Below are 24,994 nucleotides of genomic sequence, written 5' to 3'. Positions count from 1 at the left end.
GGGTTCTACTCTCAGGACAGCCACGGAAGGGCTCAGTGTGACCTTGGGGAGCAGTTTCCTTTTGCAAAATGAAGGGTTCAATAAACAATCTCGCACATACATTCTTTAACTTTTTAAAATATTTTTAATTATACATGACAGTCCAGTCGATGTGGCTCAGTGGTTGAACGTTGACCTATGCAGGAGGTCAGGGTTCAATTCCCAATCAGGGAACATGCCAGGGTTTTGGGCTCAATCCCAGTAGGGGGCATGCAGGAGGCAGCTGATCAATGATTATCTCTCATCACTGATGTTTCTATCTCTCTTTCCCATACCCTTCCTCTCTAAAATCAATAGAAACATTTTTTAAAGTTATTGACAATAATAACAATATATTGTGGGGGTTTAACATATGTAAAAAAATTTGAAAGAGTACAAAAGAGCCAGGAGTGAATGGATATATACTATGCAATAAAATAATTTTTAATAAACTACACATTTTAAACCCAGAGCAAACGCTGAAAGGAAACAGAGAAAAACAAATAGCAAGAAGGTAGAATTAAACCTAACCACACCAGTAACTACATTTAAGTATAAATGTTCTAAACATTCCAATTAAAGGACAAAAATTTTCAGACTGGGGGGGGGGGGGGAGCAGCAAATTCCATTATACGCTTACTATACAGATTTACATTAAATACAAATATACAGATTAAGTGTAAAATGCGAGAAAAAGATACGTTATGCAAATACTAATCAGAACAAATCTGGAGTGACCATGTTATCATTAATGAAAACAGATTCTGGGACAAGAGTATTACTAAAGTTAAAAAGAGACAGTTCTTCATGGCAAAGGAGCCCATTTCAACAAGAGGACAGAATAATATGTATACACTCCTGAAAATTAGAACTCCTAAGTATATAAACACTGACAGAACTAAAGGTAAAATAAAGAAATACACAATTATAATTAGCTATTTCAGTTCACCTCTCTATGCAACTGATCGAACAACTAGAGAGAAAATCAGAAAGGATATAAAATTTTGAACAGTTCTAATGCAAAAAATATAATTGACAATTATAAAACACTATAACCAATAACTGCACCATACCCCAAAATCAGATTCTTTTAAATTCTTTTCATCAAATTATTTTTTAAAAATTTTGGTTCATGAAGACAGATCACATGCTGGACCATAAATCAAGACTCAATAAACTTAAAAGGTTAAAATCATATTGTAGATGTTCTTTGACCAGTACAGAATTAAATTAGACACCAGTAACAAAAAGATGCTTAAATTAGAACAGCCTAAAATACTTATGTAAGAGGGGTTCAAAATCAATGATCTAAACTTCTTTCATCTAGAAAAATAAGAGCAAATTAAACCTAATAGACAGAAGGAATGACATAATAAAAATAGCAAAAATCAATCAAACAAACCAAAGAAATCAAAACCTGAAGTTTTCTTGCTGAAGAATAAATTAATAAATTGAAAAAACCCTCGCCTGACTGATCAAGAAAAAATGGAGAGAACACAAATTACCAATACCTAGAACAACAGAGGGGACATCAGTACAGATCTGATAGGATAACGAGTAAAGGGATAATAAGGGAATATTATAAATAATTTAAAGCCAATATATTCTATAATTTAGAAGAAGTTTCCATGAAAAACTAGAACAAAAGGAAACAGAAATTTTTTAAACGTTTTATATAATTTTTAAAATTTTAATTAAGGATTAAATAAATAAATAAAAATTTTTTAAAAAAGAATTAAAAGCATGCCCTAACCGGTTTGGCTCAGTGGACAGAGCGTCGGCCTGCGGACTCAAGGGTCCCAGGTTCGATTCCAGTCAAGGGCATGTACCTTGGTTGGGGGCACATACCCAGTGGGGAGTATGCAGGAGGCAGCTGATCGATGTTTCTCTCTCATCGATGTTTCTAACTCTCTATCCCTCTCCCTTTCTCTCTGTAAAAAAATCAGTAAAATATATTTTTTAAAAAAATTAAAAGCATACAAAAAAACTTGATTTCACTGGTGAACTTTATCAAACATTTAAGAAAAAATAATTCCAATTCTACACAAACCTCTGCTAAAGCAGAAAAGGAAAGAACATTGCCAACTTATATTTTGAGACCAGAAAGAATACTCCAATACCAAACCAGAAGGAGATTTAAGGAAAATAAAATCAACAAACCAATATCCCCAGGAACGTAGATGCAGTATCTGCTGCCCGTGTTCTACACGGCCGTCTGCACCAAGGCCTAGTGACGCTCCTTCCCGCCTGGCATGAGGGACCAAGTACAGCACTGGGCTGCTTACTGCTCAGAGGTCAAATTTACAGGCACTTTCTGGATGACTTAGGACACCTACAGCCTAACACCTAAGGTGTTATTCACTTGGAAAAAAAAAAAGATACTTTGGAAAGTTCTTAAATTTCAACCTAAAAGACTTAACATTTTATTTTCACAGATCACATTGACAGTAATGGGTACTAGCAGAAAAATGTCTTAAAGAATAGACCATAAAATGTTACTACTACTTATCTCTGGATGGTGCATTTACTTTTATTTTCTACTTTTTGCTCATTCTTAGCTTCTAAAGTTTTTTCTGAGAATGTGTATTATTTTTTCAACACAGAAGATTTTTTTCTCCAACAAAATACAAAAAGGGGAAAACAGTTGTAAAACCAGAGGCTCCATAATGAAATGTTTCGTTTCCAAATCTGGGTGCTCCAAGTAGTCTATGCTCTGCAACCTTATTCAGGTCAAGACACACACGGAAATGCTGCATGTGTGGCACCGGAAGGTAAAGGGATGAGGCTGCTGGAAACCAGAGGGAGCCAGTCTGAGCTCAGGCTGTCACAGGGCCCTGGGCCAGTGGAGGCCAATGGGACCCACACACCTAGAGTAAGCAGGCTGCGGCTCAGCACTGGGAAGCCCTGGTCTGTGGTATCTCAGAATCAGGAGGTGCAGAAAACCTCTTTATTAACACAGTAAGGCTTTAAAACGTCCAATTCCATGTTCTAGTTGCAGGGCACTCTTCCAGAGAGGGAAAGACTGAATTCCTCTTTATGGCCTGGCAAACAGAACCCAAACAAGTTGCAAAGCACATTTAAAACATTCTCGAATGGCCTACATCTTATAAAACAATAACTGAAAAATGCCAAAGTGGAACCAAACAGCTCCTATTTCGGTCCACAGACTCCGAAATATGTAGTTTCAAAAATGCATTAAGTACAACTGGCTGCGTTTCTGCGGGCAGAGGCGTGAAACATCATTTGGCATATGAGAGTCATTCCCATAAAGATGAGCCAGATAATAAGCAAATGATCGTTACCTCACATTATATGAAATGGAAAGAAGCCATTAATGCAGCATTACGGTCATAAATTCACACATTCAGAAGCCAACAAAATAAAACATTAGCTCTCAAAGCATCATTATCCCATCCAAGCTGCCACATTAACTGTACACACTAAAACTCTAACAAGTACTACCATTTGGGTGAAAGACTGAAGGGTGAGGCTTCCCATTTTCATGTTAACTTGTGTGTTTCTCACCTGGCCAAGGGCAGGTGTCTATTGCCAAAGCTCAAGGGGGCCCCGTCTGTCTGAGTCTGGGCATTCCCAGCAGCTGCTCAGACGCCCACAGACGGCTCTCCAAGCCCTCACTCAACACCAGGGCAGCACTGAGGGAAAGGCAATTGAATATCATCCTCAAGTTATTCTTCTGGGAACTTTTTGATCCTTGTATATGATTTAAGCCAGGTCTGGCCTACTTTCATAGGAAGTAAATTCAGAAAATGCTAAAGCCCCAAGCTTTAGAAATTCGCTACTCCCTTCTATTATTCTCAAGATGATACTATGCAAACAGGACTCCTTATCTGTCCTTACTGTTCCATTCATGGTATGTACATACATTTGTGTACATTAGGAATAAAACCCATATCATGACAACTATCCATAAATTTATATATGCTTAACATAAACATATTATACATGAATTTCTAAAATTGACCCATAGGATATAGGCAAGTATACTGTATTCATATATTCACTCATAAAAATCATTTTAATAGTTCTCAAGTGCCAATACCCACTTGATAGGGTCAAAATTTGTATGCCAAAAATTCTGTACCTACTATGAGTCAGACACCATGCTAGGCACTAGGAATAAAAAAATTAATTTAAATTTAAAAAAACATTGAGTAAGACAGGAGCTCTGCCTTTATAATTTAACTGTGAATCGGACAAGCAAATAAACAATTAGAAAAAGAAAGTAGATTAGGATCCAGTGAGAAAGGTTTCCAGAAGAACTGATGCTGGAACTAAAATATGTGCAACTACTTAAGTATAATGGTGGGAACTTCTAGGCAAAAGGAACTATTGGTACAAAGTCATAAAAAGAATGCTGGGACCCTGGCCGATTTTGGTCAGTGGTTAGAGCAGTGATGGCAAACCTATGACACGCGTGACAGAGGTGACACGCGAACTCATTTTTTTGGTTGATTTTTCTTTGTTAAATGGCACTTAAATATATAAAATAAATATCAAAAATATAAATCTTTGTTTTACTATGGTTGCAAATATCAAAAAATTTCTATATCTGACACGGCACCAGAGTTAAGTTAGAGTTTTTCAAAATGCTGACACACCGAGCTCAAAAGGTTCGCCATCACTGGGTTAGAGCGTCGGCCCAAGGACTGAAGGGTCGCAGGTTCAATACTGGTCAAGGACACACACCTCGTAGCTGGCCACAGTCAGGCGCATGCAGGAGACAACCAACTGATGTGTCTCTCGCACATCGATGCTTCTCTCTCTCTCTGTCTCTCCCTCTCCCTTCCACGCTCTCTAAAAATCAATGGAAAAATATCCTCGGGTGAGGATTACCAAATCCAAACAAAAAAGCACGATGGGGTTGGAAAACCGCAGACATGTGGCAGGGGCATCCACAGGACAAACAGCCTGTGAAAGGTCTCATGCCCTGAATTAGAAACTCTAACCTGCATTCTACAGTCAATGGCAAATGACTGACAGATTTTCCGCAGAGTAACAACAGCAGTAATAGCTTCATGTCTCCTGAGTACCTGCAAAGTGTCAGACGTTATGCTAAGAGCTTTATTCCTATTTCGTAGGCCCAGAGGTTAACATACTTACATACGCTCACATAACTTTTCCACAACCCCATCTATCACATCATACCCATGTTACAGGTAATTGAGACGCAGAGAGGTAAGGGTACTTGTCCAAAGTCACCTATCTGGAGGACAGGGGAGCCAGATCTGAAGGTAACATGGTAATTCTCTTTTATGAGTGACCAATTGGGCAAGCTGTGCAAAGCTGGATTAGTGAAGAGCATCTAGAAGAAAACCGTCAGGAGACAGTCACGAGAAAGCAAGTGAAAATGTTAAAAGCCAGAACTGGGGCCCGAGGGCTGAGCGCAGGAGCAGGAGCAAGAGCCACCTAAACACACTCGCAGGCCCGGGTGGAGTCACCGGGGATGCTGCTCCACTGTGCCAGTCGGCACCACTGCAAAAACTCCCATCTCTCTCCGCCTGAGGGGCTGCAGACCTTCAGTCTAGGGAGCTGGTATCATGCCTCACTGCAGACATACACAGGGCCTAGGACAGCGCCTGGCACGCAGTGGCAAGCTTAATGTTTATTTGTTGAAGAAAGAAGGGAGAGAAAGAAAAAGAAGAAAAAAAAGTCTACATTTCCAGCTTGATACAGATAAGGGTACCACTGACCATCCAGGGAATTGAGCAGAAGGAACAGATAACAGGGAGGGATAAGTTTTACATTTGCTTTAAGCCATAAAATGTATATCTTGTACGTCAAGAGAACTCCGTAATATATAATTGTACCCCTGAAACTTGTATAATTTTATTAACCAATGTCACCCCAATAAATTCAATTTTTAATAAAAGAAAACTCTATAAGAACTCTATTACTACTACCTTATCCACTAGTACATGTGGATTATTTAAGAATACTGATTCTCTGACATACTAACAGAAAATCACCATTCATATGGGAACTCAAAACATTTTTAAAACATTTAATTCTTAATCTTCTCAATGCATTTGGATGGCTGAGAATGAGAAAAACTAGAAGAAAACTGGCCCCAGGCCACCAATATGCATTTGACAAAGAGCTTCAAGACCAGCATCTCCATGGGGGGCTTGGGGAATCCTGTCTTTCACCATTTTGTACATTTCAAAACAATCGATGCCTCCCTTCTCCATGCTCGCTTTCACTGTCAAATGTTCATTTCATCCTAACGCTGCTTTAAGATAAAACATGAGTGCCATGTTCTTCCAATTAAATGAGAAAATGCAGCGCCTGGGACGCAGTAAGGACACTGTAAATGTTTGTCATCACAACAACCAGGATTGTCATCATTACGATTCCCACAACTACCACAGCTAAACTAACACAAGGTCATGCAGACGAACTGCAGGCCCTGTAAATAAGCAGAAGGAATGGGTGCACTCACCTAATCATGCCCTCTTACTGCCTTCCCGGTATACGCTTCCCAGCTGCCTTTTCACACACCGCTCCTGCAGGTCAAGCACCCACCCACCTCCCCCACTGCTCCCACCCTCTACTCACTCTTAAGGCTGCTTTCCAAAAGTCACTTTTTCTCAACACTCTCATCTCACACTCCTTGTTAGAGACTCTCACCCAACTCTGTATTTTTCCTTCATCAGATCTGTCAAAGTTTACAATCATGTATTTGAGTGTCTGTATGAGGTACGGGACCACACCTTTTGCTCACAGTAATACCCCTAGTACCAGGAATGATTCACACTACATAAAACACACTCAGTAAATTCTTGCTGACTATATCAAAGAATGAGCAAATCCCAGACTTTTTTTACTAGTATGTATCTGACCAACTGTTTTATAAATATATTTTTATTGATTTCAGAGAGGAAGGGATGGGGAGAGTGAGTTAGAAACATCAATGATGAGAGAGAATCACTGATTGGCTGCCTCCTGCACATCCAATGGGGATCAAGCCCATAACCCAGGCATATGCCCTGACCAGGTATCAAACCGTGACTTCCTGGTTCATAGGTCAATGCTCAACCACTGAGCAACACTGGCCAGGCTTGTGCCACATCTGACCAACTCTTGATTTACACCAAAATATTTATTTCTTCATTGAATTCAAAATAAAAGACTACAGACACATACAAATACTTTATCACAAAACTGGCTTAGACTTTTTAAAAAGTTTCAATTTCATTCTGATCGATGATTCTCCTCAGAGGGAAGGTAGGGGAGGGTGGGGGTAAGGGGGAGAGGTCAACCAAAGGACTTGTATGCATGTATATAAGCCTAACCAATGGACACAGACAACAGGGGGGTGAGGGCATCAGTGGGGGGGGGGGCGGTAATGGGAGGATAAGGACACATATGTAATACCTTAATCAATAAAGAAATTTTAAAAAAGAAAAAAAAAATCTAGATTCAGATTTTTTAAAAAAAACTTGTTCTCTTAATAGTTTTATATTAATACTTAAGCAGCATTGAGGGGTTCAGTAAAATTTTTCTGGACAATAATGATTACCCAGTGTGGGGAAAGGCTAAGGTAAGAACAATGGCAAAAACAGAGGTTTCTTCTTTTCATTAAAGGTCTTGGGTCCTGAGTATGAAATAAATGAGCCTGTCAGCATAGCATAAAAACCAGTGGAAAGGAAATATTTGGGGAAACACTTTGTAAAGTATATGATTGTCTAACCACTATGCTATACACCTGAAACTAATACAAAGTGATATTGAATGTAAACTGTAAATGAAAAGTAAAACACAGACTCAAAAAAAAGTTTCAATTTCAAATTTCTCCAAAATGCACATCCTAAAGCAAAATTAAGGTAGTAAAAGATGTCAGTTAAGATTTTTTAAAATTTTAATAAGCAGTTTTAACAGTCTTTGTTAATAAATATTTATTTAATCTCTATTCTGACTTTTAAGAGATACTGTAAACTACTGCAGACTTGAAATTTTCATTTTTTAGAAATTTTGGAAACTCTTACCTTGACATTTCCCAATAATAGATGTAAAATCATCTTTGGCAGACCTGCAATGTATGCACAAAATGAAGACAATAGTTTTACATAACAACAGTATTGTATACTACCATTCACCACCACAGATACTACAGACTGGACAACTTCTCTACACAGCACTAAATCATTCCTGCTCTTACAGACGGGGTTCTGTGCCTCAAATAAGACCCTTGCATTAGGGATACTACTTTCTTCCAACATTTCTTTTCATCAGGAATGGAGCTATAACAAGAATGAAGTGACATAAGCACAAGTGAGTTTAAACATAAAAATAACCAAACTGTCTTTCAATAGATGAGTGGATATGAAGATGTGGCACATGTATACAATGAAATACTACTGAGCCATAGAAAAGATGAAATACTGCCATTTGGGACAACATGGATGGACCTTGAGAATATCATGCTAAGCCAAATAAGTCAGTCAGAAAAAAATCAAGAACCATATGACTTCACTCATATGTGGATTATAAAACTGAAAGCAACAAATGAACAAAGAAACAAACAAAAACTCATAGACACCAACATGCTGGTTATCAGAGGGAAGGGGGAGGAGGGGAGTTAAGGGTAAAGGTTGTCAAAAGTGTGGTGACAGAAGATGATTTGACTTTGGGTGGCGGCCACACAGTGCAATATACAGATGATATATCATAGAATTGCACACTTGAAACCTATATAATTTTATTAACCAATGTTACCCCAATAAATTTAATTTTTGAAAAAAGGAGTCACACTATCAGCACAACTCTCAAAGAGATGCATTTCACATTGCTGCAACAAATGGAAGAGGAAATGCTAGCCCATCCTATGCATACGTGAGTTCAAACACTGTACCCACATGGTGCTTAATCATACTGTTAAAGAAGAGGAACCCGCCTGGGACAGCCATGCCAAATTAAGTAATGTAGTTTTAAAAGGCTGTCATTATTGGCCCTGGCCAGGTAGCTCAGTTGGCTAAAGCATCATCCCAATACACCAAGGTTGTGGGTTCAATCTCCAGTCAGGGCACACACAAGAAGCAACCGATAAATGCATCAATAAGTGCAACAACATATTCATGTTTCTCTCTCTCTCCCTTCCTCTCTCTCTGTAAAATTAATAAAACAAATTTAAAAGGCTGTCAAACACCATATTGCTAATTAAATGATGAAGGATATTTTCTTAAAGGGGCATGTTCATCTTTCCACTTCCCCAGATCACTCTGCTGTCTTTTAAGGAACTTTACTTTCTCAGTAGACAATGTGTATTTTCCAGAACTCCGGAATCCACCCTTGTTGGACTATGTGCTGTGAAGTCAGCTAAGCACACGCTCAGGAAGGTATGAAAAAGGAGGGGCCGCTTTGCTCCGTCGGCATCAAGCTGTATGTAGACGGACAGTGGGTCCGCACAAGACCAAGACACACTACTTGAGACCAGTGACATTCTGTTCTCTCGAGACATTCGGGGGCATTACGTACGCATCTAGAAGGCTTCTAAGCTGGGCTTTCCGTGCGCTTTATTTTTAACTAATGTATCAGTGACAAAAGCGATAAAACAAATGCAACTAACTACGGAAGACCAGTTCATTCTTTGGGACATTAGGAACAGCAGGCAAAACATGTGGCGCCCTAAAATTGGGAACTGCCCCTTGATCCAGACAAGGCCTAACTCCTGGTTCTCCAGAAAGAAGCAGTGAGGCAGAAACATGAGTTAATGGTAAAGTCCCTTTAAATGTGCCCCCTTTAAAACTCTTAGTTCTCATCCGTCAAGTAAAATGCTTCTCAGAGGACATTTTTAATATGAATATTAACAATTACCTGATCTCCACACACTGATCTTGAACAGCAGCCAAAAGCTTTCCATTGCTTTCATAGGGGAGAAAGAAGAAGAAAATCTGTATGCACATTTGTAACAGTCTTCCACACACATGGAGGGATTTTAAGAAGTTAAAATCATTTTTAAATGTTTTCATCTTTAGACCTTGAAATTAGATGACATTTGGTACAAAAGCAGGCAAAATGATTCAAATATAGCTTGAATTAACACATTTAAACAATGTGTCAAAGGGAATTTATATACAATAAATGTCAAGACTATTAAGCCATAAACACCCCAAAATGAATGCCATAATGAAATTTAAATGCTTACCCAGGTAGAGAAACATGAATTTTATACATCCTTACCTTGCAAGGACCAAATGCCAGTTTATCTGTTTATTAACCAAGCGAACCAGTCCATCAGGGAGCAAAAAGGGTGCAGGGCTGAAACCACAACACACTAGTGAGCTTAAAATCTAATCGTGAAACACACACACACACACACACACACACACACACACGCACGCACGCACACACGGCTGAAACCACAACACATTAGCGAGCTTAAAATCTAATCGTGAAAGACACACACACACACACACACACACACACACGGCTGAAACCACAACACATTAGCGAGCTTAAAATCTAATTGTGAAAGACACACACACACACACACACACACACACACACGGCTGAAACCACAACACATTAGCGAGCTTAAAATCTAATCGTGAAGGACACACACACACACACCCCAGAGGAAAACAGAAAACACTGGAGCTAGCCCTAGAGCAGAGCCAAAGGTCTCTTTCATAGAACTATATTATCTATCTTATCTCTGCAGCTTGTAAGATTAGACGTCCTCAAGGGAAAAGCAATCCAAGGTAAAGAGTTCCATAAAACTATTCCTACACACATATCTAAAAGCTGAATTATATCCTTTGTCAGAATAATCATTTTTTGTTCCTCTTAGGACTCAAAATTAGCACTGTGCCTGAAAACACACATAACACTCAAAAGAATTCAAAAATACTCAAGAACTGAAAGCAAAAGAACCTTCTCTGATGCACGAGAGGGGATACGACAATAAGGACACAAAAGTTGTTTAAAAGCTTTGCAAGCTGCAGCCCCTCGTGTGGACATTCGAGATAAGGCAGAGAGCCTTCATCATTCAGGATAAGGCTCAGACGCTCATCAGTGAAAGCACAAGTTGTCAGGAGACTATCTGAATAATGACTAAGGGACGGAAATCACCCCAAGTCTGTAAGATACCCCGCCAGAGTGTGCCAAATATACGAAATGTCTATTTTATAAACTGGGTTCACCTATTATCAGCATCTATATCACACTTCAGTTCTGAAAACTTAAATCATAAACAGGACAAAATTGTATTTGATGTTCATACCGTTTCTCTGTGGAATTAATGACTCACCTGTACCAGATGTACTGGCGTAAAAATAATAAGCGATCTGTAAAAAATAAATAAATAAATAAATAGCAAAGCCAAATATTTCTTGTTGATAAAATCCAAAATACACTGTAGAATGAGTCATTACAAAACAGACTACAACTCTTAAAATAAGAGAATAAATATGTATTTTACAAGATCATATATTTGTTTATATTAAGTTCCAAGCTGGTGTATTCAAAACTTTGAAGTATTTCCTAACAGTACAAAAAGTAAAAGTGATTTGAAATGCTAAATTTTGCCAAACAGGCTTTAATAAAACCATGGAGAAAAAAATCATAGTAACAGCCCTTTAAAACCAACGTATTTTTAATAAAAAATTAAGATACCATTTTATACTTTATAGTAAAAATTTAAATAATATCTAAAAGTGGGGAAGTCCATGAAAACCAATTTCTAACACATTTTTGACAAATAATGTTTTATAGTATCTCATTTAAAACATATGTGCGTGTGAACATATGTGTATGCAGTTAAGTGGGCGAAGGTCTGAAGGATAACAGATTGCCTGTGGGTGGCAAAATGAGTAATTTACTTACTCTAATTTGTGGTTACCTATATTCTCTAAGTTTTCTACAATAAATGTTATGACTCATATATATTTTCTGAATTTCCAGAACTTCAAAGCATTTATGATAACGAAAATTGCATATGCTAGCGATTCTTGTATCAGGAGATAAAATTATTTTACCTTTCTCAGAAAGTAAAGTTACAGTTAATTTCAAGTACTCAGCTCCTTGGAAACTGAATCTCCTCTTTATGAGTAGCTCACATTCACCAGTGTAAGAAGGATAGGCTTGCCCTAGCCGGTTTGGCTCAGTGGATAGAGCGTCAGCCTGTGGACTGAAGGGTCCCGGGTTCGATTCCAGTCAAGGGCACATGCCCGGGTTGTGGGCTCGATCCCCAGTAGGGAGCGTGCAGGAGACAGCCGATCAATGATTCTCTCTCATCATTGATGTTTCTATCTCCCTCTCCCAGCCTCTCCAAGATCAATTAAAATATATTTAAAAAAAAAAAAAAAAAAAAAGGATAGGCTTTGGGACCAGAAAGGCATGCAGTCAAATTCCAAATGAATGACCTTGGGCAAGCTTCCTCACCTAACACATACACTCAGAGCAACACCAGCTTGCTGGCCTGGTAAAGCCTTGTACCAATGCCCACAAGCCCTCCCAGCACCGCTCACTGCGGCTAGTGCGATCCTGTGAGCACAGTGTACAGTCCACCAGCAGTTAAAGAATGCCCTGGTTTGTCAATTTTGCAATTTAATTAACCCTGGCCCGATGTACCTGAAACATCATGTAAGCCACTTAGAACAGCCTGCCACTGTCCTTTCACCTTCAATGTCCGCACTCTCTGAGGCTCAAACTCGGCTTGATTGTCTTCATTTCCTCCTGAACACATCCATAATGGCTAACTCAGGCCACACATTAGCTGTACGCTGCACTAAAAGTGTGTGCACATACACACATATACATGCAGACATATGTGTCTATATATACATATCATCTATCATGAAGATACATATACAAAATTAAACTCAGGTAACATGTATGCTCGTCACTTTTCTCAGGTTCTACATTAACACGTTAAGCGCCAAGCCTGTTTTGTCTTCCTTTCCATTTAACCTGCAATATCCGATTTCACCGATACGCTGGAGGCACCAGTGACCGACCAGTCTCGATGGACAGTGTCAGTCACTGGTGACTGACATGGCGCTTATCATGTTAAAAGTCTAAAAAACACATTTTTAACCCTTTTCGGTCCAACCTCGAGGCTGACTCGACAGACCAGGCGCTAGGAGCAGGTCCAACGTTGAGCAATAAGAACAATAAAAAGTTCAACATTCAATCCCGTCAATTAATTTGGACCAGACTGTTTGAATTCCAAAAATAACACTGGACCACAAAGGGTTAAATTCCTACACTTCCTAAAATGGCACAGATATGAATGAAATGGGGGGTGGGGATGGGGGTGGGGGGAATTACCTGCTAGCCATATACTTAGATGTCTATAAATACATGTAGAAAAAATAAACAAGCTATCCGTACCTCGAACTGCTTTTGTGATGATGAAGGATGCACCATGTTTTCGATTGCCTCTAGGCTGCAGAAGGAAAAAAAAACAAAAAACTTACATTTGAGAATTTTCTAGCAATCCTTACACACTATGTAAAGTTCTATTTCTTTGTGGCTACTCAGAGCACTGGGTACAAATTACCAGTATTTAAAAACTACTCCTAGACAGAAACAGGTAGAAGCAGGCCTGGGGAAGGTGGGCGTACAAGGGAGCATAACGGAGTCACAGGCATCTGCGAGGATGAATCTTGCAGAGATAAGGGAGGATTCAGGCTGGAACTATTTCATATCAAAACGCCAGTCCAAAGACAAGAGAAGTCCAGGGCAAAGACCAGTTGGGGGACAGAGAGGCCTAACCACGTTTTGCTTGCAGGAAAAGGGGTCATTTAGATTAAATAAGTTCATGTCTGGAGACAAATGCACTGAATGTTTTATATCCACAGAGAAAATACTAGTGGGGCCCACACTGATATATAATTGCTACATTAAATAGTTAAGTTTATTTCAAACAGGCTGTGTGGGCTAAACAATTCTAGGCACTACACATGCTGAGTGCCATGAGGTTTCAATGTAAGTTGATGCTGTGCTTATTTTTTTAAAAATCAATGTATAACGTTAAGTATTCTGAATCATTGTTGTAATTCACCAATGAGTGCTAAAGGGGCAGAAACTTATCCAACCAACAGCAGCAGCGGCTGCTTCCTGGCTGCATAACCTATAAAATATTCACACCGGTAAAAAACAAAGAGAAACTAAAGAAATACCTGAAAAACAGTAATATATACAGATCTCTGCCAGCCTACAAAATACGTTATTCGCGACGAGCAGGAACTGCAACGGGAAGGTTAAAGAGAAAGACAAACTGCACAGGAGAATGAGTAGTTTCTCCGGTACAGAAACACTTTTGAAAGATTTTGTAGAAGAGAATCTATATGGCCTGGACTCCGTAATCTTTGGTAAAAGTCCTTTTCCATCTTGCTGCACCCTCGGAGTCTGAGCCCGTGCGGGCCCAGGTGAGGCTCTCAATACACATCTGCCGGGGAGACGTGGATGCCCGCTTCCTCTCTTCACCCTGCGGCCGGGCCGGGGAGGTCCTCTCTGGGAACTGACAGCCCCAGTGACCCAAGTACTTCTCCCAACAGCTGTCTTTTTATCAAATCCTCAATTGCAAACACCAGACTTCCCTCCCCGCAGAGAACCCAGCCCGTGGCAGCAGCGCCTCCCTCCTCACACCTGAGGCTATTTCAGCGCTGATGGCTGGGGGGGGGGGGGGGGAAGGGGGTGAAATGTTGACCGATTGTCTCCCCTCCACACTGCAAGCCCCGCGCAAGTGCTTCACCTGGGCGCCCAGCACCGGGCGCGGTACCTGGGACACGGGCCCACACACACCTGCACGTGGTAAGTGCTTGTTGAGTGAAATACTCAAGAGCGGGCGCAACTCAGCTCCCGGCGGGAGTGAAGGCTTGACGCCCGCTCCGTGGCAGCCGCCGGAAGGTCCACGGACTCCGGGTCCCGCTGCAGGAGGGCCCGCCCGGGAGGGGAGGGGACACGCAGTCACGGGTGAGAGGGGCCCTGGCGTCAGATGCTGCAGCCCCCTCCCAGCACCGCCCGGGACAGAACCAGAGTCCGCGGTGCCGCCCGGGACAGAACCAGAGTCCGCGGTGCCGCCCGGGACAGAACCAGAACCCGCGGTGCCGCCCGGGACAGAACCAGAACCCGCGGTGCCGCCCGGGACAGAACCAGAGTCCGCGGTGCCGCCCGGGACAGAACCAGAACCCGCAGTGCCGCCCGAGACAGAACCAGAGTCCGCGGTGCCGTCCGGGACAGAACCAGAACCCGCAGTGCCGCCCGAGACAGAACCAGAGTTCGCGCGGTGCCGCCCGGGACAGAACCAGAGCCCGCGGTGCCGCCTGGCCACACCAAGCCCGGCTCCGGGACCCTGACCCCTGCCCACCCGCCGCGCCGTTGCTAGGCAACGAGACGCGCGGCCGGGCCCAGCTCCCCCGCCCACCAGCACCGCCACGCTACGTGGCCCTTCCTACGTGGCTCTGCCCGGGCGCCGTCGCGCCAAGCGGGCCCCGGGTCTAGAGGAGCCCGGTTCACCTGCACTTCTGTCTCCGGGGGCCACTCGGTGTTGACCAGCAAGTCATAGAGTATCGTCTCCTCCTCGCCCTCCGCGGCGCCTGGAGTGACAGCCGGCGCGGACTCGGAGGCCGCCATGTTGTCCGGGCCTGGCAGCGGAGGGAGCCACACTACGGCCGCCCGCGAGGGACAAGCTTCCCCGACCGCGACCGCTCTTCCTGCCCGGGGGAAGGGGCGGAGTCTCCTGGCCTGAAATGTTAGGTTAACCCCGTCGTGCCTGGGAAGTACGAGGACTGTGGCTTGTCTGGAATATGACTGGATTTCTCTGCGCTCCTTGCGTCTTCATCTGCGTGCGATCAGCCAAGTCTGCACCTCTCTTCCCCCGCCAGCTTCTGTAACATGAAAATGGTAAAAGTTCATAGCAGCACAATTCACCATAGGTAAGATCTGGAAACAGCCTAAGTGCCCATCAGTAGATGAATGGATTAGAAAACTGTGGTACATCTACACGATGGAATACTATGCTGCTATAAAAAAGAAGGAACTCTTACCATTTGCAACAGCATGGATGGAACTGGAGAGCATTATGCGAAGTGAAATAAGCCAGTCAATGAAGGAAAAATACCACATGATGTCACTCATTCATGGATAATAAAGACCATTATAAACTTATGAACAAAAATAGATACAGAGGCAGAGCTGCCTCGAACAGATTGTCAAACTACAGCAGGAAGGCCGGGGAGGGTGGGAGGGCAGGAGGGGGGTGGGTAAGAGATCAACCAAAGGACTTGTATGCATGCATATAAGCATAACCAATGGACATAAGACACTGGGGGGTAGGGGAGGCCAGGGGATTGTCAAGGGCGGGGGGGGGGGGGGGAAGAGACATATGTAATACTTTTTGTAATACTTTAAGCAAAAAAAAAAAAGAAGAAGTAAATATAGACAAAGTTTTCAAAAAAAAAATGGTAAAAAGGCCCCCCCTGAGATGCTAGCATTCCTCTATGGGTTTGTTGCCTAATACATGGAAAGATGGCAAATAGTGTTTTTTTAAATAAGCACCCAGAAGTCAGGCGACGCCACAGATTAAGCCAATCACAGGTATCAAAGGAATGATGCCACAGAAGCTGGGGAAGGCGGTGAGGGCCAGCGGGGTCTGTGCTTAGTTTTTGCAGAGGGCAAAAAACTGGGGGATGACAAGTGTTAGGGAAAAGAACACAGAAGGTGAGGGGGATCTGGGAACCCGAGTTCAGGGAAGGTGATTGCAAATTTAAAAAATTGTCACTGTCTATCCGGAGACAGCACAGATCCCACAGGCTCAGGGCTCAGTCCCACAGACTGCCCACCCCCAACCGGACCCACCTCCCAACACACACCACAGATGCCAGATGGAAACCCAGGTTACCACCTGTGCGTCTGACAAATCGACTGTAGATCAGAGATTTCCAAGACTTCCTTCGTGGGTTCCAGTCATTTGCTAGAGCAGCTCACAGAACCCCTTTTATAAAGGATATGATGAGCGGCTAGATACATAGGGTCCCTTAAGAATATCCTCAGAGTTTATAACAGTGCCTGGAACAGAGCACAGGACAAAATATATATTATTTGTTGAATAAACGAAAAACTGTCCAGAAAACCTATTTGACACATTGTATCCCGAAGGACTTCTCCCAACAGCTGTCTTTTTCTCAAATCCTCCATTGCAAACACCAGACTTCCCTCCCCATCCCACCAGGGCTGACAAGGTGCCCAGCTTCTCAGGTGGTAGGCTGTAGAACGTGAGCAGGTAGGGACGCCATTCACTGGGGAAGCAGGAGGGGAGGCCCCTGGGCTGGGACATGGCCTCAGCACTGTCCCTTACCATTTCTGCACACCAAGTTCCCGGTCTCATCCTTTCTCAGATAGAAGTGGGGTTGCTTTCTGCGTCATCCATTCTCTTCATCACTGACCAGCACCATCACAGCCCGGAGGTGGCTGGCCAAACCCACCAAGGATGCTTCCTTCTTAGCTGTGAAGGGGACAATCGCAAATACACCACCAAGAGGTGTTTCTCCTCTGCCATCACCACATTATGTTAATTCCTGTGTTCATCCTCACCCTTCCCCATTTGCTACCCGATTCGTATAACAGAACAGGAACCCTAAGGCCATGCCTGACTGACTCCTGGGGGCTGATGTTGTTGTGCTGACACTACCACACCTGGAAAGTGACTGTGCATTTAACCGGGAGAGATTCCCGGGAGGGAAATTCTACCAGAAGTGCTCTGAGCACACGGGCAGGCTAGGAAGCTTCCTCCACTGATTAAAACCCAGAAGAGTGCCTGGGAGGGGAAGGCCGTGCGGTGGCCAGCAAAAGGGAAGCAGGTGGTAAGAATACGTGTGCGTGAGAAGAGCTGTCCTGGAGAATGCCAGGTGTTGGGGCTGGAAAAGAAAAGGCAGAAAAGCGATCAAGGTTCAACAGGGAGGTTTCAGGCAGGCTGCCTGGCTGAAGTCCAACTGCTAGCTGGTCTTACTTACACTGACTGTACAGGTAGAGTGAGTTGTCCAAACTGAGAAACTTTTGAGAGTGCAAAAGATGATTTTAATAAGGAAAACATACCCATTTTCACAAGAAGTCATCTCGTTTTTATAAGCCTTTGATGAGGGGAAGGAAAAAAAATGGAAAAATGTTCCCATTTTTTTATATTCTCATAGCATGCCAAGTATGCCTCAACGGAACTAAATTTCTACCTGATTATTCCTAATACCTGACATCTTTAAAGATCTTTGTGTGTTTTTTTTCTCCTGACTCTTGCTCATGGTGGCTTGTTTCTTTATATGAGAGAGGGAGAGAGAGAGAGAGAGAGAGAGAGAGAATGAGTGTGTGTGTGTGTGAGTGTGTGTGTGTGTGTGTGAGTGTGTGTGTGTGTGTGTGTGTACCTTGTTTGCTCATATGCTTTAATATCCAATCTGTGAGCATTTTTCAAGCCATGGGGTTAGAGCAGGGGTGGGCAAACTTTTTGACTCGAGGGCCACAGTGGGTTCTTAAACTGGACCGGAGGGCCGGAACAAAAGCATGGATGGAGTGTTTGTGTGAACTAATATAAATTCAAAGTAAACATCATTACATAAAAGGGTACGGTTTTTTTTTTTTTTTTTTTTTTTTTTTAGTTTTATTCATTTCAAATGGGCTGGATCCTGCCCGCAGGCCATAGTTTGCCCACGGCTGGGTTAGAGGGTCCCTTCCCCGTAAAACTTGCCTTCACTTTCACAAGTACCTGTGAGACTTGGGTCCACTAAGATTCTAAATTATTTCAAAAGTTACAAATGGTGCTGCGCTAAGTACGGCCAGGGGTGAACCTGAGGGGGCGCAGTGAAGGATTAAAGAAGACAAGAGAATAAAGCCAGGGCTAGATGGGACGCTGCTCTCTGATGGAGAGACAGTGCCACCACCTGCAAGCCGAGTCTTTATTTTATAGCCAGATTCCACGAGGCAAAGTAAGGGCGAGATCAAGATCTTTACAATGTTCTTGCGGGTTTCGAATCTACTCGATTACCTGCACCTGATCAAGCTTTGTTTTGGCAGCACTGGCTGCACCTCCCGCAGCCCATATCACTCAGCCACGTGGGACCACAGGTTCGGACCATAAGGTGAAGCTTACAGCCATAGCCTTTGGCCATAATTGTGCTGGGAGGGCTTTGCCCTCCAAGCTGGGACTTGCACGTGGCTTTGCCACGAGAGGACTGTGCCCTCTCATTAGTCCGAGGCTTTGACCTCCAAACGCTGTAGCCGCTCTCCACAACAAATAATGTAAATTCAGGCCCCAAACTTGCAAAAGGACCAGACTGTTTTCACAAATCTTCACAGACTTTTACATCCACTTGGATCCCAGGCTGAGCGGACAGGTCTGGTTGCTGTCTGACTCGGTTTTATGGGGTTTTCTTTTCACTGTGTAGCTCTTCTCAGGCCCTACCTTTACGTGGGGCGATCAGTGACCCAACACCCTTCCCTTCACAGATCTCTGGCTTTGACCTGGCCTCCCCCTCCCACCCTACCTCAGCCCTAAGATTAAATCTCCACTCCCCTCCCCCAAGCAACTGATGATGTCACTGCTTGCTTCTATGGAATCTTCTGCCTATTGCCTGGAATTAGGGTTTCCTTTACTTTCTGACAAATTCATCCATTCGTTTTTTAATATATTTTTAATACATTTTTATTGATTTCAGAGAGGAAGGGAGAGGGAGAGAGAGATAGAAACACCAATGATGAGAGAGAATCATAGATTGGCTGCCTCTTGCACGCCCCCCCACTGGGGATTGAGCCCTCAACCTGGACTGTGCTCTGACCAGGAATTGAACCGTGACATCCTGATTCATAGGTCGACACTCAAAACCACTGAGCGTCCACCAGCTGGGCTCATCGGTTCATTTTTAAGGTTGTGGTTTTGTTTTTACGTGTTAGCGAGTCCTCTGGGCGTTTGTGGGAGTCTTTCAGGATGTCCTGTCTGACAGATTGCCTGAAGTGAAACACCCTGAACCTCAGAGAGGGAAGCCCAAGGGGGAAGGCTTTCTTGGAATTTGGCCACAAACAGCCCTGCAGCTCCCAGGTGTGCAGGCCACACCGGCAGGTCCACGAGGCACCACAGTGGCTCCAAAGGGGCAGACTGGCAGCGCCCAGGAGGAATGCATGTGTTTGCCAACATGCACGAGACGCCTCTGGGCTCCCCAGCAGGGGTTGGTAGGGGACTTTACAAAAGACTGAGGCTCCGGTGTCACCAGCTGGAGCAGGACCAGTGACATGACAGTGTTTCCCGTTACAGCGATGACTACCATTCATGTCCACAGTCTGGGGTCGCCTGGGGAGTCTCAGATAACACCGATCCTTCAAAAATCCCATAGGCAGCTACAAAACCAAAATACTCTAATTCTTTGCAGACAGGGACAATGGCTTTTTAAAGCCAGGTTGCAGGTAGGCCCTGAGTACTACAATTGTATTGACTGCATGAATTATTCATGGTTATGTTGAGGCTATTCCAGATTAACCCTTTTGGCTTAAAAAAGAGAGGCTGCAGCTTTAAAAAATCATTTATTTCCTCCAGCAAAATAATCGAGATTCAAGAAAATGTTCTCCCCATAAGTGGATCATTCGTGAGCTCTGATTTTTTTCTCCTGTGGTAATGAAATTATGGCCAAGTCCTTCACTTTATCCTTGAGCTTCCTCTAATAAAAAATGACAGGGGAAACATTAACCAACAGAACAAGGATTCAGTGAAGCAGATGAGGAATTAATAATGTGTTTTGATAAGGCCAAGTACTAACTGAACATGTAGAAGCTATTAAAACATTAGGATCCGACCTCTCTGGCAAAGCTAAATTAAACACCAAGGATTACGGACCATTTGCGGTGGAATTATGAAATGTCTCTCCACTTTAATGATGTTCGCTCCTCGGTGGAATTTCATGCAGCAAACTGTTTCCTGTTGAAGTCCTCATCATTTTCGGTTTCTGTTTAGATAAAAATGAATGCCCAATATCAAATTCTTACAGTTTTTAAAGTCTACCTTGTTATTTAAATGCAATTTTAACCCAGGAAAGACATACATTAATGATTTAAAAGGACGCCTGGCAGCCAAATTAAGCCCTGAAGGAATTAAATAATTAAATAAATAAATAAGTAAAAATTAAAGGCATTTAGGGACAGACAAAAGTCTTTACCAGTCTTAAGTAACCAAGTAAGACAGTGGTTCTCAACCTTGGCTGCACATTAGAATCACCTGGGAATCTTTTTAAAATCCTGATTTCTGGGCCTCATCCTCCGGAAATTCCGTTTCTTTGTTATGGGGTGGGGCCACAACATTAGTAACAAAGAAACAATTTCCAGAGGATGAGGCCCAGAAATCAGGATTTTAAAAAGATTCCCAGGTGACTGTAATGGGCAGCCAAGGTTGAGAACCACTGAAATAAGAGAAAAGTATGTTGAAGTTAAATGTACCACCGTGCTAGAAATTTCTCTAGGACTGACATTGAACCTCAGGGGTAAAACTCAACGGTGTGGCCATAAGCACACAGGTGTGGAATGTCATTTCTTCTCCCCCCTGATCTTGACCTGTGCAGTCTTCCTTCTCCTGCTGCCTCCGGCGTAGACTCTCGGAGCGGCGTGAACAGGCCTTGTTCTGAACCAAAGCTCTGTTACGGACTCTTCGATGGCCTGGCACAGATCAATCCGTCTGCGCTTTGGTTCCTTAATCCGCGGAGTTGGGGGACGTAAGATTCTCTCCCTAACCGAACAACAGCCAGGCTCCTCCGAGCCCCCTTCTCCCCGAGGACTCGGTCTGGGCCCATTAGAAACTACAGATTCTCAGCACACAGGATTTTGTCCACTCCCTGCCCCCTACATGTAAAAGATTTACATCCTGGCGTAGTTTCTGACAGCTCAGGATGTTAGGCTGGTCCTCACCACAGCCCCCCTCCCCTCCTCCAAGTCCCTGCCTGGGAAAGTTCAAGGCTCCCAAAAGAACTGACTGTTCTTCCTACCCAACACCTGACATAGGCCCCTGAGACCCTTTCTTGGAGCTGTCAATAAAAGGAGCTTACAGTTGTGAATTCTTCTTCCATCCCTTTGAGACACTCAGGAGTGTCTTCCTTGAGGGCCTGAAAGCCATTCCTCTGAATGCCAAGCTCTGGAGAACTCTCAAGCACGGCCACGCCCACGCCCACGTATACCCTGTCCCACCGGCTTTTCTTCCAATGACATATGGACACTCCCCCTTCGGGTGGTGGGATCGATGATCCCCTTGAACCTGAGCAGGGCTCTGTAACTGCCTCGGGAAGAACACGGGAGGAAGTGACACCGCTGGACGTCTGAAGCTTGGTCACATGGAGTACAGCCGCCATGCCGTGGGGAAGCCCAGGCCACGTGGAGGCGCCCCAGCTAGGGTCTCGGCACAGGATCAACCATCACCTGAGTGAAGAGACCTGCAAATGAGCCCAACCCCTCGCCCGGGAGTCTTTCAGTTGAGGTGCTAGGTATTGAGGAACAGACATAAGCCATTCCCGCTGTGCCAGGTCCACCCGCCCCCCACCTCCCCCCACCGACAGAATCTATGAGCATGATACATGGATGGTTTATGCCACTGACATTTGGGGTAATTTGTTATGTAGCCATAGTAACCCGAACATCATTGTTCAGACCTACACTTGCAGTGCAGCAGCTTTCCCACGTTCCCAGTCTTATTGTAACATCATCGGTACCTAAGCCCAGGCAGTATGAATTTCCAATCAAAATTAGTTTCTCCGGGCATTTTTTAAAATTCTTGACCTGCCCGGCCATGTGGCTCAGTGGTTGAGTGTCGACCTAGGAACCAGGAGGTCATGGTTCGATTCCTGGTCAGGGCACATGCCCTGGTTGTGGGCTTGATCCCCAGTGTGGGACATGCAGGAGGCAGCCGATCAATCATTCTCTCTCATCATGGATGTTTCTCTCTCTCTCTCTCCCTTCCTCTCTGAAATCCACAAAAAAATATATATTTTTTAAATCTTGACCATCTTTACCCCCCCCCCCCCTTTTAAAGTATATCACGTTGTCTTGTTTTGGTCTGCATTAAATAAAAACCCAAGCCTCTGCTAAGAGGAAAAGCTGTGATCAGCCTTCACAGACGGGAAGGAGGGAGGGTGAAGCAAGGACGCTGGGGCGGAGGCTGAGAAGACAGGCCCGCGGCCTGTGTGTGATGCACAGCGAGTCTCTCCTGCAGGTCACAGGACTCGAGGGTCCTGGCAGAGCTGGGGCGGCTGCATTCAGACCACTTATTCGTCTGGCGCACAGTCTGTTCTTAAACACCAACCCCCTCCAGGCCAAGTTCTCCTGCTCAGACTCCGAAGGCAGTACCATTTCCCCAAGAGCCATCAGCAGCAGTCACAGGGGCTGAGGAGCGCTCAGGGTGGCGGGGGTGGGACAGGGAGTGACATTCAGGCCCACCGTCAATCGCGTCCCTGCCCGGCTGGCTTCTAATGAGCCCGGCACCATGAGTGAGGTCTCTCTTTCTGTTTTACGGCCCCTCTGAAACTCATCGCAGGCTGTCCTTTGTCTCTCTCTCCCCATATATCTGGAGTGATGGGCTTTACGGCCACTTCTTGGGGGAGAGAGAATTATAGAGCTCCGGATTTATGTCTGTTTGCCGGGCCCCCTCCGGCCCACGCACTGCAAGGTGAAAGCTGGGGCAGCGCAAACGATGGCGCCCTCTCATAGATCCGGCCCAGTTGCTGACAGCTTATTTTGACAAAGGCATAAAATTCAATGACTCTGGCTCAGCCGAGAAGCTGGAGGAAATTCAGAGGGGAAAAAGAGGATGTTTAAACGTGAGCCATCTCCAAACTGCTCTCTGAATCAGGTAAATTGTGAAAAATAGGCTAAGTAAGCTGAGCCAACAAATTTAATGGCAACAATAGCTGGGGTAGAAGGGACATGATTTATCCCCGAGGCCACTGCACAAAAATACCTTTCCTTGATTTGGAGGGATTATCACCGGCTACTTGAACAGATACCGAGTCGTCAGGGAAGACGTGGGGCGTGGGAGCCTCCAATGAGCCTTGTCTACCTGCCCTCACACCTCTGTGTATTTCCACGCTGAATGGGCATCTGTGACCAATAATATATTGCAGAAGTGACAGTGGGTGGCTTTGATGGCTAGGTCATAAAAGATATCCCTCACTCGGCTTTATTCTCAAGCTCACTTGTTTTGGTGGCCAGGGGGTGGGGCAGGGGTGCCAGCAGCCACCTCCTGAGAACCTTCCAGCGGCCCAGGATGAGGTCCCTGCTGGACGGTCACGAGGGCCAGCTGCCTTTACCAGCTGAGCCGCCCTCAGCAGCCTCAGAAGCTTGCAGTCCCGGCCAGGAGCCCAGCCAAGCGGCTCCTGCACTCCCTCGCCATGCAAGTGGCAAGGGAGCATGAGTGTTTGCACTCTGAGTCACTAGATTTTGAGGCGATTTGTCCTGTAGCAAGAGATAACTAATGGGGGCATGTAATGAAGATTACCTTCAGCCAAGTGGGGCAGAAACACAGGTAAGAACCCGAAAGCCACAGTTTCGGCTAGCACAGCACTCCTGGGTGTCAGGGACTCAAGGCCCTTCTCTTGTTTCGTTCTGCTGTCCTCAGTACATGGGGTCTCTTCTCATGGTCCAATATGGCTGCTCCGGCGCCAGCCGTCACATCCCTATTCCAGCCAACAGGACGGAGGAAGAGCAAGGAGGACATGCCCTCTCCCTTAAGGACACTTCTGTTTACAGGCCACAGGCAAGAACGCAGGGGGATGGCCATGCTGAGCTATCAGGGGAGGCTGGAAAAGGAAGTCTTTATTCTGGGCAGCCGTATGTCCAGCTGAAAGCCAGAAATTTAAGGAAAAGGAGAAATAATTACTGGGGCAAACTAGCAGTTTGGAGATTGACATTAATCAGGATTTGCTGCAAGGTGCTAGCTGAGCTGAATAGGAATGAGACAGCAAGGGGGAAGGGGACTGTGTGCCTTTGGGATGACTGGGCT

At 44.2% G+C, this 24,994-nt stretch overlaps 1 protein-coding gene across 1 annotated transcript in view; it reads right to left on the bottom strand.

Annotated features, from left to right (window-relative positions):
* Positions 1-15,618, bottom strand: part of NBAS (NBAS subunit of NRZ tethering complex) — a gene marked incomplete at its 5' end in the record, with an annotated part of 205,602 nt that extends 189,984 nt beyond the window's left edge. Inside the window, 6 exons of the mRNA XM_081100575.1 lie at positions 8,025-8,068; positions 9,853-9,900; positions 10,219-10,296; positions 11,288-11,324; positions 13,372-13,426; positions 15,502-15,618. Of these exons, the coding sequence (XP_080956701.1) occupies positions 8,025-8,068; positions 9,853-9,900; positions 10,219-10,296; positions 11,288-11,324; positions 13,372-13,426; positions 15,502-15,618 (379 nt within the window). The remainder of the gene's footprint in view (positions 1-8,024; positions 8,069-9,852; positions 9,901-10,218; positions 10,297-11,287; positions 11,325-13,371; positions 13,427-15,501) is intronic.
* Between the last annotated feature and the right edge of the window lie 9,376 nt (positions 15,619-24,994).

This window comes from Myotis nattereri, assembly GCF_964212035.1.
Source record: "Myotis nattereri genome assembly, chromosome: 10".
In the NCBI taxonomy this organism is placed as follows: domain Eukaryota; kingdom Metazoa; phylum Chordata; class Mammalia; order Chiroptera; family Vespertilionidae; genus Myotis; species Myotis nattereri.
The sequence above is the reverse complement of the archived record's forward strand: the minus strand, read 5'-3'. Positions and strand labels throughout refer to the sequence as shown.